At 43.4% G+C, this 19,027-nt stretch overlaps 1 protein-coding gene across 1 annotated transcript; it reads right to left on the bottom strand.

Moving 5' to 3' along the window:
* Positions 1 to 38: 38 nt before the first annotated feature.
* On the bottom strand, positions 39 to 18,737 carry tlcd3a (TLC domain containing 3A). The gene is made up of 5 exons (XM_076102713.1): positions 18,372 to 18,737; positions 10,879 to 10,965; positions 8,395 to 8,614; positions 3,288 to 3,383; positions 39 to 1,203 (listed from the first exon to the last, which is right to left on the bottom strand). The coding sequence occupies exons 1-5, from the start codon at positions 18,491 to 18,493 to the stop codon at positions 898 to 900; spliced, it is 831 nt and encodes a 276-aa protein (XP_075958828.1). The 5' UTR covers positions 18,494 to 18,737; the 3' UTR covers positions 39 to 897.
* Positions 18,738 to 19,027: the final 290 nt, after the last annotated feature.

Here is a 19,027-nt window from a genome sequence, read left to right as displayed (position 1 = left end):
GAGCTAGCACCCTGCTGTGTTGGGGGGGGGGGGGGGGGGGGGGGTGGAGATGGCTTCTGGAAAATAAGTGAGCCACGGACGTAAATGTGGGGGAAATCGGATCGATGCCACTGTAACATGCTCTATGGGACGCTACAAAGAAAAATGATAAGTGAAAAGTCACATTAACGGGGGTGTTAGCTGTTTCTAGCTCTCAAAAGTGAATGAGGTGACATGTATTTGCCTGCTAATACTGCCTGAATATGCATCCCCTACCCGCAGCCATTCCTAACCCTTCCCGTCGGTGTGATCAGTGGATGGATGGGCAAAGGAAACGCAACTGTCCAGCAAAAAAAGAATCATTCCAATAAATACAACCTGTCGTAGCAGCCACTCACACAAACACTGTAACAGACCTTCAAAGTCAGCAGAGGCTGTAAACACAGTAGGAGTAAGGGAAAGGATAATGTCTCTCTCTCTCTCTCTCTCATGGAAGCTTCTTCTTCGCTTTCTGGTGCTTTTTTTTACTCCACGGATTCTCTCTCAGTGAAGCAAAAACGACCCTTTCTTCAGTGTTGTAAATGTTGACAGATGCAGTGTGTAGCACTTCAACAAGATCCAGGCAAGAGCCAAAATCCCCCCCCCCCAAAAAATAAAAAGCAAATCATCAAACTTCAGTAGTAGAGCTGTATCGGTGGAGAGGTCCACTTTAGGCTGCAGATTTTTGTAACAGAGGATTTTTAAAGTGTGCGAAAAAAAAAATGCCCAGGAGTTGTTGGACAAGAGCAGGCAGTCCTGGTGTACTACAGTACAATGGTGGGGTTTGAAATGTGTTAAGTCAAACTAGTGCCTTTTGCAGAAGTAGTTGCGTTAGTAGCTGAGTGTGCGGCTTGAGCGGGCAAAAACGTGAACCGGATATCAATCATCCTTAGAATTGTCAGTGACGGTGGCCGCGGGAGGCGAGTCTGGCATGCGGCTGCGCCGGTAGAGACGGTAGCCCTTTCGGCAAAGAAGGACGAACCAGTAGACCTGCGGCGCCAGGATGCACAGGTTGCCCAGGTTGGTGGACAGCGGCAGGTGGAAGGGCACGCTGTAGAGCGGGATGCCGTAGTGGCGGCCGTACACCCAGTACATGTAGGGGAAGAGGGCGATGCGGAACAGAAGGAAGGTGAGAAGTACCATACCGCCATTGGCCTTGTGCAGCCAGCATTCCTGGAGGTTGAGCTGGTGGGGGAGACAAAAAACAAAAGAGGGGAGGGACGGAACGAGGTTGTGGGGGATGAGAACACGTTAACGTGGGATTTGAAGTTATGCTATGCTATGCTATAAAAATGCTAAAAAATAATTAAAATAGCGCCTTTCCTCTCTCTCTTTATGTACATATAACTACAGACCCGGTGCTCAGCTCCAAGCTTGACATGCAGGGATGATGAATTATTGAGTCTCAAAAAAAACATGACTATAAAAATTAGTATTTTCCCCAACAACAACAAGATCCGCAGATGAATGATCCTCGAGGTCCTCATTTTCTGTGGTGCTAAGCTATGTTTCCCTGTGTTAATTGTTCAGGTGTCTCTTGGTTTCTGTCAAATATATGTTGTAAAATATTTTTGATGACTCATCCTGAACTCCGGGGCTTACGAATTACTTTATCCAATCAGCTGTGATTTGGGGAGACTAGCTAACCTTCCCATCACATAAAACCTTTCTGCTAGCTCGTGGGTCATAGCTAGTAGAACAGCTTTACGGGCCGGAGGTGTACGTTTGGATCTTTCATCAATAATGGATGTTCTCTTAATTTATTCATTTTGCGATTGCCCTCCTTCTCGTGATCTATGAACAGAGGGCGAGGAAGCCAAAATATCTACACCAATGGTTTCCAAAGAGTCCAAAAGCTGAGGAAAGATAGTCCCGGTCCCCAGAGGATGAATACTCTGGTTTTACTCGCCAGCCAATCACCGCAAGCGTTCTTAGATTCAACGTGACATCTGATTGGCCCACTGCCACAGCACCGACGACTCTTACAGTCAAGCTGAGCGCGATGTCCTTGAGTCGAGTTGGCGGTTCAGCGTGCCGGTGGTATGGCTATGCTACACCCTTGTGGTGTCTAGTAAAAATAAAATGCTGAGGTTGTGGCATTTTGCTTTCATTCACATGATGGATATCTAATTGAGTTGGAAAGAAAAGGAATGAAATTAAGTACTCCATCTAGTATCGGTATCACTTTAATAGTACCGTTATTGAGTCAGTACCAAAACCGGTACCATATGTTCCCTTTTTAAACAACACCAAGCCCTGGCTAACGCTGACAGGATGTACAGCCTGATGATATCACTAAATTGTTATTGTTTTTCGTTAGCTCATATTAACTAGATTGCATTTTAACCTCCTTCTTATCTGCGGGAGCCTCTGGTCTACACAACAGAGATCAGTAGGAACGCTGGTGTTGAGAGCAGGGAAAGAGGGCCGCGGTTATAAAGACAGAGAGGAGCAGAGGAGCTTTGCTTTGCTCTTTTACTCTGCTGACACCAGATGTCAGCAAAGACCTGATCACTGGGAAACACAGTCGGGCTCCTCTATTCTTAGATTACGGCTTCACCCAAACACGCAGCCGCTGACCGCACACGGTACACATGTGCTCGTCAGCGAGCAGGATGTAATGCTCACTGTAAGGGTGGAACCAGTGGCGGCTTTAACTGCTGTTGATGGGTTGAGAGGCAGGGAGAGTAAACAGTGTCGTGGCTCCTTAGCTCAATGCCACTGACTGAAGTGGTTCTCTTTCTTTTTTTGGTGAGCCGTGCACCTTAATTATTGATGGTACAGTGACAAGCTACATCCCAACTGAAATGGAGACACTCAGGTTTTTTGATGATGCAAGACACTGCACATCACCTGAGCGGGAACTAAAGAAGAAACGAGCATGAACGACTTTCTTTTGCTCGGGCAGAGACATTGATTTTAGATTCCGCTTAGTTCATATCTTTGTGATCGACGGTTTCAAATGCCACTGTTGCATCTCTATAATTTGCATTGTGGCCATAACTAAATCGGAGGTGACGGACAATAGTATCACTGACAGCTGGTTGACAACTTTTAATTCTTTTTATTCTACTTTTACTTGTGTTTTGGTTTTTGGAAAGGCTCATTCTTATTGTAGAAAAATCCAATGCTTGAGGCCTGATGTGTGGTTGTATTTGCTAAGCTATGGTTGTACAATCGCTGCTTATTCAGCAAATGATTGCCCAATTTGGCTGTCAGGTGTAGGACTTCCCAGTCTGTTGAGTGCACACGTGTACGCGCCGTCTCACCTGAATAAATATCTTCCCCAGGGAGACGAAGGGTGTGCTGAGCTCCGTTAGAAACAAGCAGCCGACGAAGAAATCCCCCTGATCGCTTCTGCAGAACTGAGGAACAGACAAACAAGAACACACACACACACACACACACACACACACACACACACACACACACACACACACACACACACACACACACACACACACACACACACACACACACACACACACACACACACACACACACACACACACACACACACACACACACACACACACACACACACACACACACACACACACACACACACACACACCAAACATGAGCATGAAAAAAAAAAAAAAAGAAAAAAAAAAAAAAAAAAAAAAAAACACACAGCTGACATTCAAGGACAATTTCTGGAACAGTCCCAGTGGAAATGTGCTGAGAGAGGCTTCAAAAGACATTACCAGGCTTTAAACACACGTGTTTCTCAAGGTTGATTGTGAAAGATTTGGACTGATAGTTATAAATATAATATTCTAAATAATGTTGGTGTAATATCTGCTGAGAGAGGATGTTAGTGGGTCTGTTATAGCAGGACAGGTTGGACGAGCCTCGCTTCAATTATCAGCAGACAACAGCACCTTGACAGATGTCACTGGAACAAAGCTAAAAACAAAAGGGCTCTGCTTGCCTCTCGTTGTTTGTTTGGGTATCTTTAATGGAAAATGACAACGGAGTGGAGCGGTGCAAAATAATGTTCCAGATTTAAAAGGTAACTACTGTATTTTTCAACCCTATTTTCCCATGTTTTTGTGTCTAAGTGACTAATGAGCACAACAATTTTTTGAAATTGGTCCAGTGTTGAGCAATGGCGCTACAGCCGGCAGCAATGTAATCAGGCCATTCCTTTTGTGCATCCACATAAAGTGCTTGTTTTGGGCTCAGGTTGTTTGTATCAGTGCCTGACAACATCATGGAAGGCATCCCAGAGAAAAATAACAAAAATAATTATTTACCTTTCGTTTGAGCTGGTATTTTTGTTGTTGTGTCTGACTAAGTCTCGCTCAAGGAGAAGTCTGATCCACAGTGAAAATAGAACATAATGTCCTTTATGTACTCCAACACAACAAACAGCCCGCTGTGGTACCCAGCGCTGGACAGAGAGTTTGTGTTTTACTCAGCAAACCAAAAAAACATGTTTACCCCATTAGTCCGTTAGACATAAAAACATGTGGAAAAAAGGGTCCAGGTAGAAAAATACGAAAGCTACCCTTTAATGGTAAATGTCTATAAATGTCATTTATAAATCCTAGTTACTTGCAACATATTCAGGCCGATAACAAGAGCCAAAGTGTTGCTGGTGTATGCTGGGACGACATCCTTCATGGTGCATTTGTCACTGGTAACCACGAAAACACAAATAACTTGTAAACTTCACGTGGCTGTGTGACATTTCCCAACGTTACGAGGTGAGGAGGATCGCCTGACAACAAACACGAGGCCGGTTCACAATGGAGAACTCCACTTGTGTCCTTCAAACAAGATCACATCTCTTAAAATTGCAAGGAGAACTTTAATGTTTGTGGTGCAGAAATGCAGACTTTGGAGTGCCTGTTGAGCTCCATGCTAGAAACTCGTCAAGAAAACGTGAATATTTTTCTTTATTTTCCAAATAGTACTTTCAAAAGTCAACCAAGGTTTGGTAGTCTCTCTAGGAAGAATGATAGTACAAGTGTGTCCTGTACTCTACTCCACATACAGACGTACCGAGCATGTTTCAATCCTTAATTAGATTTAGGTGGATTCACACACCCAGAGTAAAATCCTTTACCGGATATTTGTATAACAATCTCCACGTTTTTTTTTGTACAATGCCACAACCGCAAAGGCAGATGTCGGATTCTACCACAACTTCAACGTGGCAAAAAGGAGGCAGTGCTGTCCTGTGCATAGGTAATGACTAAAGCTTTCAAATATTGACCAGCAGCACGGTGCTGAATAGTTAGAGAGGCCATCCTAAAATAGGTGAGTCGGTCTAGATGGATAAAGAGCCTAGCTCGCTGTGTGGTGATGATGAATAAAGCACGAGTGGCTCTTAGACGTGGCCTTGCCATCTGCCCACCAAAGAATGACTGCAACCAGAGCGAAACTTTACACCACCACGAACAAACTAACTGGCGTGTTACCTTTTGTCTATGGATGTCGGAGGTGCTGTGAAAGGCATCATTTTAAACTTTACCCTAAACAAGAACAATCACAGGCTACATAAGGCTTCTGAAAGGACAGTTTCGGTCTTAATCCTATAATTGTAATGCGAGACATGTCTGAATGGGCTAAAACCTGACCTGAGTCAACAATAACACTTTTGATACTTTAAGCACATTTTGTTGTCCTTGTTGACAGAGGATGTCGGAGGCAAATTTGTGATTTTGGGCTATAAATTGAATTTGATAATACTTTATTCACATAGAGTTTTGAATACAGTACTCTTACCATTTACTGAAGTAAACCACTTCTAAACTCACTCTACTTATGTACCGGTCCCCTCAACTAGTTCGCATACAGCCACCGAGAACAAAAGATGTATTTGTGGTCGCTGGCGTCTAATGCTTACCGTCTGTCCCAAGAATGTATTTAAACGGTCTACTCCATACATTTGCCTGTGTGCGAATTAGGATGCATTTACAAACATGAGAATCACGGTTAGTCACGAGCTAAAAGGTTGACAGGAACATAAAATCCATCTCATGCATCGCTGCACACCGTCCACCTGTAAAAAGATAGATGTTGATGTAACCATCATTAAACCCCCGTGTGAGTGTACAGGTTGGTACGTCTGCCTACAGGTCTCCTCCTATGAGTGAGTAGACACGCTCACAGAAAACCTTCACAAGGCATCCTGATCTGATGCCCGACGGTAAACGTTAATAATGGCCGTGTTCCATTTAGGTATCCCAGTAGGCCAGGCTACAGGTGAGCATGCACAATACCTGGACCCTTAAACTGGCACACCTAAATGGAACGCAGCCATCATTTAATGTTAATAACTAAAGCAGTGTCCAAATGTCTGCTGTAAAAAAAAAAAAAAAAAGGCCAATTGCTAATTCACACTTTTACGATAACTTCTAACATCAGAGCGACAGTATTTCTGAAATGAACCGCACAAGTTCTCCAAATATAACGCACTGAAGTGTCCTGGATCGGGCTTGCTGCATGACTCTACCATAAAGCTGACGGGCGAGGGAACAGGAGGAGGATCAGAGGGGGGGGGGGGGGAGTTTAGAGAAAAGAGAGGAAGAATAATAGAGGGTAATTTGATCTCATATTGCCACTGCAAGCAAGAGGGCCGGGTTTCCACTGCACCTGGCTTGCTAACCTGGGTACTACTTGGAGGGGGGGGGGGGGGGGCTGCTGCTGTGTTACACTTTTCTGTAAACTCTTTGGCATATAAATAAACACTCTGTCGACAGTTGAAAGTTCCTGTATGAACGTATTCAAGTGTGTGGTGCGGTATTAATTGGCTTCTCTTCCGGCCAACGCTGAAATCATCAGAAGATGGAGCTCTATTATGAACTCCCTTTGCATGCTTTGCTGCTCAAACTGTGCACGCGGGTTAAACAGTTCAGTGGGTTTCCAATTTGCCGTTTAAAACCTGCCCTGCAAGTAATCCCGGTCCAAAGTGCCTCTCCTTCTCCGTTACATGCTTCCTCCTTCGCCCTCGCTTAACAACCGACTGCATGTTCATCCATTCAAATCATTTATCGGACATTGAGATCTTTGCCTGGCGCCCTTTTCTTTCCTCCGACAATCCACCAACACTTGTATCACAGCAAAAAAAACAACAACCTGCACCTTTCAATCTCACTTCCTGTCTATTCTTAATGCCTCTGTCTCTTTGCAAGACTTACAATTCAAGGATGTAAAAGGAAACAATAGTTATTTGTTGCTAATTGTTTTAGGAAAGTAATTACTGGTGCATTACAGTTCTCTTCCCTTTCCTGCCATTTACTACCTCGAAGCCTGAACAGCAGATATTCCTTTGAACTGAGTTGTACTGTAAATGGACCACACAGTAAATCAGTTAAGTACTCCACTCTACTGCATAAACCAGGCAACTCCATGGTTAGAATTAGACCAACACTTTAGATTCAGTCATAAAATGGATACTGGCTCATTAGTGTAATCCACGATTAACTGTTCAAACGGGGATAACGGTGCGTGCTTTCAGACAATCTTTCCTTAAAAGCATTCACAGTGTTGATGCGGATATGAAAAATAAGGTGCAACGAATAAAAAATAAAAAATAAAAAAAATAAAATAAAAGAGGGAGAAGTTCAAACCCCGCCTACTTTCACGCCTCTGAATACCTGGCAAACTGCTACATACCGCGAGTTATTCATTATTGGTTTAGGTAAATATGTAAAACTGGTTTTAGAAAGTTATAGAAGCGGTTTGCCAATCCAACAAGTACAAACAGTAGAAGTACTTTGGTTCATACGTACACAGAGGCCTTTACCGTCAACCACTAGTCATTTAATTTGAACCGTTTTAGTGTCACTTGATTGTCTAAATTTCTTTTTAAAGGTCAAGAATATAAAAGCTACAAGCAGCGCGTGTACTAAATGTTGTTGAGATGATCTGCACATGTGCAGTAATGCACAGTGAGATAATAGATGTTTTCTGAACCAGTTGGATTAGCATGTTTGCACACTCATGTACTTGAAAATGACTTGATTGGTGATGCATAACAGTGAGCATCAAGTCTGTTTTATTGTTGCCACTTAAGCAATCATTAGGAGATAATGCAGCTCAAAGCCAGGATTGATTTAAAAACAACGCACTGCATTACAGCACAAACTAATGACGCATTACCGGCAGTGGACAGTACTGAGAGAACACATGACTTCTCACAACTCTCTTTGATGCAATGTAGAATGTCATCAGCACCAGTAGGAGACAAATTCAGTTATCAAGACAGAAGTCGGAGAATTTGAGTAATTCATCTAGAGAGAGATATCTGCAATTTATCTTGTATTGACTACTGACAACAAGGCCTCATCAATGCTGCCTCAATCTCACCCTCATGCTTCCTCACCACCCCTCCCTCCCTCCCTCCCTCCCTCCCCTCCTCACCAGTGTGACAGGCAGCAGGATAGTGAGCAGGGCGATGTGATGCAACACCAGCAGGAACTCTCTGTGGACGAAGGAGTTCACGGTCTTCAGTGAATGCCGCTTGTAGTCCTCGTGGCCTTTGACGCGGAAGCGGTGGTAGTGACTGAGGTACATGGCGAAGATGTCGTACGTCATGTAGGGCCCACCGTACCAGATGATAAAGTAGGTGGCCAGCCAGTGCCTGAGGAAAATAAAAAATAAAAATAAATAAATAAAAATAAAATAAAAATAAAAACACATCTTAATTCATGCTTCTGTCTCAGTTTTCTATGTATTCGCCATGTTTGCAATAGCTGAAGATCCGTTGGATCAAACCAAACGATGATTTTCTATCATGACCAGAACCGTCTTACAAAAAGGTTAGCAGGCCAAATCCCCCATCCCAGTCATTGACGAGTTCATGATTCAGCAGTATTAGAGCAGAGTGCACACACTGAACAATCTTTAGTATCAATAAAAGGTAAACACAGAAACTCATTTGAACCTTTCTGCCTCGTCTCTCTCACATAAGCATACCAAAGGCTTTAAGGCAGTCTTATGCAAGTACAGTATAATAAACAGCTCGGATGGCTGCAGCCCTCTAATGAGCACCGGGGTTACTGTGATGGTTAATTATGTGGACAGCACAGAGTAAAGCTGCAGGGCAGAGCTGAGCTGAGCTACTGACCTCTCACTGGGCTTTTCAGCTCTTAAGGCCAGTGAATGGAGATTAAGAGCAGTAAGGCACAACAAACCACTCGGTGGAGACGCAGGGCCACGTCACTCGATTCTGTGGCATACGAATACTAAAAACTAAATATTCCTCTAAATATAAATATATGTGCGTACCAGCTACGGGTGGCAATGGTTAAATGTTAATTGGTTAACCAACGAGAACATGTTTAACCAGCTACACATGTCGACAATTAAGGGGCAATATTTTAATTGAAATTCAAAGGCGTTAACCAATTGAGCTGTTCAGACAGGACGCACCCTGGAGATTTCCACGCTGTCGGGCCTGGTAAGTGTGAGAAACGGCTAAATACAAAAAGCAGGCAAATTAATATTGAAAACGCTTCAATTGAGAATCGATGAGTTATCAGATCTGTACCTCTGATCCAATCAAAATATTCTAGAGACAATATGAGCCGATAACGATTGGTGGCCGATTGATCGGAGCATCCGTGACCCGATCAAAATGAAGCAGTAAAGTTGTGGCTCGGGTTTGACCGATAACTGACAAGAATGATGGACAAAAATTGGCAAAACAAGGGCCCAAGTTGTTATAAACAACCGAATGAATTACAATCATGAATTTCCCTTTAAACGTTTATTCCAACTTTTGGTGACACTGGGTACTGGTCAATTTAGCCTCTCAGTACCCATGCTAACACAAGGATGGATACCAAAATCCCCCTCGTGTTAGCATGGGACAGAATATGCTCCACACGAACACATTCAACATATGGACATGGACCCTAATTATTCAGCTGTATAAAAATCCAAACCTCGGTATTGGACGTTACTGCCACAGAGGCAATGAAGGCTAAATAAAGTGACAGATTGTGAGTATTCATGGGTCTGACTTGTGAGCATGTGTCTCTTAAGCTCCGGGCCGTGTGCACGTCACAGGACGGCAGAATTGAGCAGCGCTGTGGAGGAATTAAGCCCTGTGGGTGAGGGGGGATTAGCGGCCTGAAACTGGGCCTGCCCGAGTACGGCCGTTTCACTCAGTAGGATTATTACGCTAGCATTAGTTTAGCGACACACTCCCCCCCCCCCCCCCCCCCCAAACAATGTGCTGGGAGGCTAACGCTGTGCTAACTTGCTACCAGGGTGCTGATGTGTAGGTGGAGCTTGGCCAAAAAAAGACAACGACGCTTGGCCTCCCAAAAGATACATAGTTACTTTTCAAACTATGTATTTACTTTTTTTCGAAATCCACATGAACCACTCTTCACATCCGCATAAATTGGATCCGCCTCATTGCACCCGTTTACACTTTTAAAGCTGGTTTGTTCCAAAACAGTCATGAAAAACACCAAGAGCAAATATATCAGAGCACACAAGGACAAGTTGCCTCCTAAGGTACATACATTTGACCGGTTTCTGACAAACAATGAAGCAATTATAAAAGCTATTATTTAAACAGAGTGTGAGCGCAGTGCTCACTTCCCCGAAACACACCGGGGCTACATTACATCGCCTCCTGCAAACGGGTCTAGCGCAGCTAAAAAACACAAAACATCAAATCCGTTAGCACGTCGTTCACTACTCAGCGAGTCTGTAACCGATACAGAACAAATCTTCTTCACTTCACCCGTCTTTCCTCTACTCTGCAACGCTCCTTGGGTGTGCGGAGGGGCTATGTGGCATGATTGAGTAGAGATTGGGAAGTCAGCGGGATTCAGAAGTGTATAGGTAAGCACGTATTTCATGAAGGGGATCAACGAGGTGACGTCTAACCTGTCGTTGATGACGCTCTCCCGGCATGATGCCACAACGATGACTCCTACCGTGGTGGCCATGACGGCATGGATGGAGGACACCAGTCTGAGAAAGAGACACAGGAGAGAAAGAGTCAAATACACCAGTTATTAATCACACCACAGCTGCAAGTAGAACATGAAAGCATATTTGGTTTTTAGCCATGATGGCAATGTGGGTCTGTCGGTCCAGTGTTAGCATGCTAACACAATAAGATGGTCCACATTATGCCTGCTAAACATCAACATGTTAGCATTCGTCTTTTCTAGCCGGTTAGCAAGCTGACATTAGCATGTCGCTCATAGCACCGCCACCCCCAAGTACAGCCTCAAAAACTGTAAATAAGACGTGGACAACATGACGTAACCCACTGGTTTGGTTTGGACTGTTTTTAAAGCCTTGAGTTCAGTATTTTGCCCATTGCCATCTTGTTTTTTTGCCACCAAAAGTGACACAAGAGGGTGGAGCCAAGTACAACTGAACTCTGAATGACATTTTTTGGCACCCAAAATGTTACAATTTAATTTCATGAACTGAAAACAGTGTGAGAGAGTTTAAAATTCTAAAAACAATAACACGGACACCGGACCACGCTGTGGTAGCAACTTGTCAATCACAAAGCAGCCACACCCTAAAGCACACCCTGCTTAATAGTCTCTTTTACTCTTAATGAACTCCTGTTTAAAATGTTTACCGAGATAATAAATAAAGTGAGAAGTTGGATCATTTTCCCATAGACTTCTAATGCAATTAGAATTATATTTGCAACCAGAGGAGTTGCTTCCTGCTGACTATTAATAAGAATTCACGTGTAAGGCACTTCCGCATTGGCTTCACTTTTCAGAACCGAAGGTTTGCCGCTTGGGTAAAACCTGATGAATCTGGGTCAAGTTTAGAGTGTCCCCTTCAGGTGAACAACACAAGCAGTCAGACCTACAAGTTCAGTGTAACATTGTGGGATTAGCAGCGCTTGGCCTCGACTTTCCTCGTCTATAAACAGACCTGTGACATAGGAGAACTTGGTACATCTCTATTTGAAGTGCCACTGTGCCTAAGACACACACACACATTCATAGGCGTCGCACCTATCTTAAAAGTAAACTCACAAGTCATTAACTTATGAGATGTGTTGAATAGTAACTTCGACAGTAAAACAAACTTACTGACTGTAATGTTGTGTGGAAAAAAACGAGAATTCTGGCCATTTTAAACAGGACGTTGGATTATATCACCAATTTGTTCAAACTATGAATGGCCGCTTTTGCTCAGACAAGCTTTCTCCCTGGCTCTTCTCCAACTTGGCAGCACTGACAGTAAGCCGCTTTGAAATCAGAAAACATGTAATTCATTCCCCAACACTCGCTGCGGCCATAATAGACAGTCGGCCCTTTAACACGCCACCGTCTAAATGTTTCAAGCTTTTCACTGCTCCTTGTGTGTCCGGGTTTACATCCGACACCTACTCATCCCCACCTACAGCAAAGATTGTGTAAGGGCCTGAGGGGCAGGGTAGTGGCTGGCTGCTACATTCCTGCCAGAAGGCTCCACCCTCTCCTTGATGAGAGCATTGAGATCAGGTGTGGGAAGAGACACACCTGATCCGGATCTCCTCATCAGGGAGGTGAACAAAAGGCCAGGAGAAACGGAGCAGAGGGGAACGACGAGAGGAGAACAAGATTGAGCCGGTAAGTCGGCTAGCAGCCCGGCTGGTTTAGTTTAGTTATAGAGTTAACTGATCGAGCTCTGGAAGGAGCTATGTTTTCTGTTGTTTTGTTTTGGTTGAGGTTTGGTGGATTAAAAACCCTTAAAAACCTGCAATACTGACTCTGCCTGTGATTGCTGCGCTGCCACTAATTTCTGTCCTCCGTGCATTCCTGTTACAACTGGAGACAAACACGGGTTACCTTGTGAAAAGTTCGATGTATATACACACACATCCGATTATGATAATTAATATTCGATTGTGAAGAAAAAAAGGCAGCACTACTGCAGCTGTTTATCTCGCGTGCACTGAAGGCACCGCCAGATAAGAGTCACACAATGTCACTTTCTATTAATTGAAAATTAATTGTAAGCGTTTGGTCGAGCTGAACGAGGGATAATTAAACAACCGTAATAATGGCAGAAAACTTGGCCACAGAGAGAGAGAGATGCCGTGTCCTGACAGCAAACGCTACGCCATGTAAACAAACCACATACGATCATACTGGAGACGTAACCACTGAAACAGAAAACACATTTTGTGTTGTGATATTTACTAGAAATGGGCCCAACAGCAAGTAGGAGACTTTGTCAGGCAATCTGCCTCCAGCCAGCTGTGACCTTATCTGGGTTTTTGTAGTGAAATGAGGGAGCATCGTAAAGATAACTCCTCACTTCACAAAAACGCAGTTCCTCGTCCATTCGTCCACTTTTCAAGTGAGCGACAGGAATAAATAGAAATGGGGCAATCTGACAAATGTTCAGCTCAAGACGGCCCTCGTGGCTACGAGACCGTCATGGAAATAATGCACAAATAGTTTGAATCCATGACAGTCGTAGTCCACTCGAGTATTGCACATATTGTCACAAAGCCCAAGACCCTGGTCAGTATAACTGGGACCCCACTGAGATCTGATTAGAGTGAATATCATTTGGACCCAGTATGACTCATGTCTCGTTAAGAACCAAGAGGACCTGTGAAATCCCCTAAGCGCGAGAAAAGACTTTTAGTCCTGCTGTAAGTAATGACCAGTTTTACAGGGCCAATAAAAGGTGCTTTCTTTCTCTTCTTTCACAATTGTGTGTTGCAAATGGCAAGAGTGAGAAAACAAAGGGTGCGTTTGTGTTTCCTGCTTGAACCTGCCGTTAACTCGCACCAATCTCCATGGGAATGTGGCCATGACACCGGCAAGGCAACAAATGCCACGTGACCGGCAACTACAAAACCACAGGCCTGAGCTGGAAATGACTAACTGGACTCTCTCTCTCTCCATCCCCCACGAACTCTACCCCTAGAAACACACACACATTTTATCCCCACGCCTCGCTGCCCTCTAAGGCTGCATGGTCGCATACTCTATCACAAGACCCAGATTTTACACAACTCATTCATTGTGTGTCCGCCAATAACCCCCGTTCTCTCCGCTGATGAAAGGTTGAGGTTGACGGGGTGAGTAGCGTGTAGGGGGGGGGGGAGGAAGAATGCTTTGCGGCCTTGTTCAGCAATGTTGTCTTTTCTTTCCCGCTGTGTCAGGCCGGTGACAAACTCGGCTTCACTTTTCACCACAACCCAAAAATCTTCCCTCTCGACTGTCCCGTTATACACGGACGACATGATCTTTCATGTTCTGTCACACGCTCGATGTCCGACGGTCATGAGTGGTGTTTCTTTAGCTCCTCCAGCAAACGGGCTGCGTAATCTGGAGTTGCATTGGTGCTGCAGCAGAGCGAAAGAAAAAGCGACAGAGGCAAAAAAAAGAAGAAGCAAACAGGGTGCATTTCATGGCAAGTAGGAACCCCGTCTCTGGATGCAGCTACATCACCAACTGCATTGCTCCTTAACCACTTCGGTAAGAGTAAATAAACACTTCAAGTAGACAATCAATAGAATTACTGCTGCTAATTGCTAAAAGATTTCACAATTTTCTGCCATTTTATCGCCATTGATTCCACTATGGGGTCATTTGTAAGGCTTTTAACGACCCGTGGTGTGATTGTACTGAACTCCACCATAGTGTCAGGTGCACCTAATACTTTATCAACCCCCTTATAGTCGGGGGGGGGGGGGGGGGGGGGGCACACGTATCTTCATTGAGTTGACATCGTATTTACTGTGCTGTTGAAGTAATATAGATTTGTCAACAGACGTGCCTGGGTCCACACCTCCGAATCCACCCACTCCACTCGAATGATTCGAGTTTGGGTCGAATGATTCGTCTGTCATTGTGACATGAAACAGCGGCTTTTCGATTAAAAAGAAATCAGCGAATAAGCGCAGTGAGTGGACTAACAATTAGCCAATCAGGAGACAGTTGCCGTCAAGCCGTTATCAAGCATCGTCAGCTGTGCGCTGGAACCGAGGAGTAATAATTGATTGGTTAGTGAAAATGAATATATGTAAGAACCGTCTTTGGTATTCTGAATGGCTGATAGACTTATAGGCTGGCAATTACAATCACACACACGAGAGAGAAAGTGTCAATTTAGTCACTTCCTGTTTTGCCGTTTTTACAAGTCGACCAGGACGGGGTTTGTTTTGATGATGAGAAGAGAGGTTGAAGAGCCTTGCTAACTGTAAATGAGGAGTTGTTTTGGACTCCTGATGGACTCGTCGGCATTGCCTTTTATTCTCACCGGGAAGGTAACGTTATGGACATTAACTTCCCGATAAGGCGGCAAAATCAAAGGGAATTTTGCAAAATTGCGAGCTTGACCCGGACTGATGAAGTACAAATCTCTTTTTCTCCAACTGGATTACTTAAATGAAAGGAGAAAATCGTGTCAAGGCATGAGGTAAGCTTACAACAAGTGATGTTAACGTATGATGACTGACTGCAGTTTTGCTGTCAGTTTCGGGTTACTTAGATGTGGTGAACATGTAAGTGCCACCCTTCGGCCTCTAATACGGTGGCTGATTGGTTGTTACAAGGTTGCTGTCGAGGATGTGGTTAACGTTGCTATTGGGTTGATCTGCCTGGGCTTCACTCTTTATGTAGACGTAGCTGGCTTGTCGCTTTTGTCTTGAGATAAGATGAAATGGGATTTAGGAGTTAAGGCGAGCACTTTAACATGTATGTTTACTTTACACTTGATTGGCTTGGAATCAGCTGCTTAACGGGAAAAATTAATAACTTTTTTATAACGTTAACGTTACTAAACGTTATCTTTGGGCCACGTCAGCGTAGCCAACATTGTTTGCTTGTTATACCATATTTGTTTAGCTAACAGATCAATACTGGTGAGAGCTAGCCATCAGCAATAACTTAGAACTCAGCTGGTCCGTACCAAGTAACGAAAAAGTTAACTAGTTCACTAACTTTTTTGTATTTTTAGTTGATCCATATGTAAACAAATCTCTCATGTACTCTATACTGACGTGTGGAGAGTAATGCCAGCCTCCCTGGTCTCTTTTGGTAAAGCAACCGACGACCATTAGTGGCGATTGTAAACAGTACACAGGAAAGATGGCGTACATTATGACGTAGTGTAATGTCTACAGTTTTATATCCATGTTCTATAACAGATCCTTTTAGTTGATTGGATATATTTAGTGTTGAGCAGTCATCAATGCAGGTTTGTATTTTTACTAAGCGCTGAATGTTGTTGTGTGTCAGCACTCTTTGAGATCACATGTAGACCCAGTATTGTGGTAAGTACCATTACACATTTTTGTCCGCTCAGACATTACCATTGCTGACACTCTTTACCCACTTCTCCGTTTTCCAGACACACTGGACACACTTAGGGAAGTCCTCCCTGTGTGGCAGACGTACATAGTACAGCTCGGGTTGATCATAGTTTGAGATGTCAGTTAATTATCAGAAAGTTAAAAACCAACTCTTCTTTTGAGGCTGTACAGACTGCAATTGGTGTACATTCTTAGCATTCTGGAAAGGATAACCTCTGTTTTTTTTTTGTTTGTTTTTTTACAATGCGCTGGAGTTATTAGAAATGTTTTGATCACATAAGTCTGAAACAACATTAAGATTAAGCTGTCTCATCCTACAAATAGTATAACACTAATTTTAGTGTGGCCTTTTCTTTATCTGTTAAATGTGACACAATGCGACACAGGTTTAGACACAATGAATAGGCACACAAGAAGAAAGAAGAAGCTGCACAGCATTTGAATGTTGATTTAGAATTTGAAAGTCAATGTTCTGAATGAAGCTTTGAACTATTCAGTACAGCCTTAACTATTTTGAATATTTTTTTCTCCAATATCTTCTCACATGTGCTTCTATTTCATCCGATAGTAAACTTCAGATAAGTCTTATTTTAGCAGATGTGGAGTTTAAAAGACGCGGTCGCAAACAGAGAGAGTTGCGTGGGGGATGCCATCACGTTGCATTGCTGGAATTGTAGCATCCATTGTTTTTAGGACCTTAACTCTGTATTTTTTGGGCTTTCCTGATTTGATTGTGATCATTCTTCTTTCAATCCGTCTCTCACAAGTCCAACAGTATCATGTAAGTGTTACCTAACATCTGTGTCCCTTTAACTCACAAACAAATACTATATGAGCAAAATTACTTGGAACACTATACATTACATTGCATACATGAGCTCCAACTTACAGTTAACTGACATGTGCTGCCAGTTATGCTTCACCACATGTATTTAATTGAAGGCAGAGCACACACACACACACATCTATTTAATTAACTAAATTAGGTTTGCACAAGGCACAGTAACCACACAGGGACATTAATATTTTAGTACACGTGAAATCTACTGAAACTGTTCCACCACAACCAAAGACACTAGCATGATCCGAGCTCGAGGACCTTTGTGGCAGAGCAGATACAGTCCACTTTAGAGACCGGTTAAGTCGCGAAACAAGCAGTGTTATAACCTCTGAGGTGTGTAAGGAAGATTTTCCGTTAGATGAGCATTAGTAAATTAGTAAAAGCATTATTCAGGAGCAGGGTTCAGTGTTTTCCAGAGCCTAGCTAACTCAGCAGTCGACCCTGACCGGAGCTCAGAGGATTAGCCAGAGTGACAGCGTACAAATGAGCATTGAACTGAGCTGTGCACATGTGAGCAAGTCACACTGACACACATACACTGTTAATTATTATACTTTTGGCATATCCATCCCAGCTGATCTCAAAGTTACTGAGGAGGCTGCAGATGTGACATCTCGTTTTGTTCCCAGAATTTATGATGACACATGGATCAAGCTCGAGGTTTGTTCACGTGCTTCCGAAGCCCCTGGGGATGCACGGTTTTTAATAATGTCCCAGACTGCTTATTATTGCATGTGAACCACCATAAAAAACATGCATGTTAGTCGGACTTGATGCATGATATTCTCTGTAAAAAAACAGACCAATTGAATACACTTCAACACAGATACAACTGCTAACAGCACAGTCTTCTATGGTATGACCACATGTATATATACTCCTACAGGGACCCATAGTTTAGCTGTAATATGTGCAAATCATGCTTGTAAAATATTATTTTTTGGGAGATTACTGGGCCAATTTAGCACAAAGGCAATAACGATTAATACACATTAAAATAGGAAATTCAATTACACAAAATACACATGGTAGTAATCCAATAGAGACAACAGGAATCGTAAATTGCTTACGTTACATAAAATGATATAACAAGATTAGCTAGCTAACTGAATGTGTGTGTGTGTGGTGGGGGGGGGACGTTACTAGCCACCAAACAAGGTCAAATGCTATACATTAGCTCGCAGTGTTAGGTCGTATTTCGGCAGGAAATGTCGTACAACAGGATGAATTTAGCTAGTTTACCTCTCGCTGACCAGCACCACATCGGCATCGCTCCAGTGTTTGAACACACACGGCAGGATTTTCCTAAAGGCGAAGAAGAGACCGGGGAAAACTACGGCGCCACAAGCTAAAACTTGCAACATCCTGCCTCTATTTTTCCTCTAAAAAAAACCTGCCTCTAAACTCTCTCCCCTCCGCGAAGTTTCGCCCGTTTACACGCGGCGATGAGGCATTTTAATGCGGGCCCCGGGGGTCGGTTTTTTTTCCACCGCGAACAGTCCACCATCCACGCATATACACACAACTGCCGAAAGGCTCAGCAGCAGCACCACTGTCGAGCTAATAGGCAAAGGCAACAAAAACGGAGCTTTTCCAGAGCTGCTGTCAAAATAAGAGTCTTGACCCGGCGCCGGAATTAAAGGTGCTTCCGGTGAGAAGGTTCACATGACGGTCGAGACGTGTTACGCAATTCACGCTTTTATTTTGAAGGTCTGCTCCCTCACACGACAGATGCACTTGAAAAAACCCAGTTATTTGAACAGTAAGTGATGGATTTTATTGTCTTCTTTTAATAAATATAAACGTGAACATTAATTGTTGATATATAAATTAATAAACAATGAACATCAGTTTCACAGTTAGTTAGTATTTTTGAGGGTGTCTTTCCAGCACCCAGT

The sequence above is a fragment of the Anarhichas minor genome, unplaced genomic scaffold, assembly GCF_050575085.1.
Source record: "Anarhichas minor isolate MPS153535 unplaced genomic scaffold, ASM5057508v1 ptg000027l, whole genome shotgun sequence".
Classification (NCBI taxonomy): domain Eukaryota; kingdom Metazoa; phylum Chordata; class Actinopteri; order Perciformes; family Anarhichadidae; genus Anarhichas; species Anarhichas minor.
This window is presented reverse-complemented; position numbering and strand designations above follow the sequence as displayed.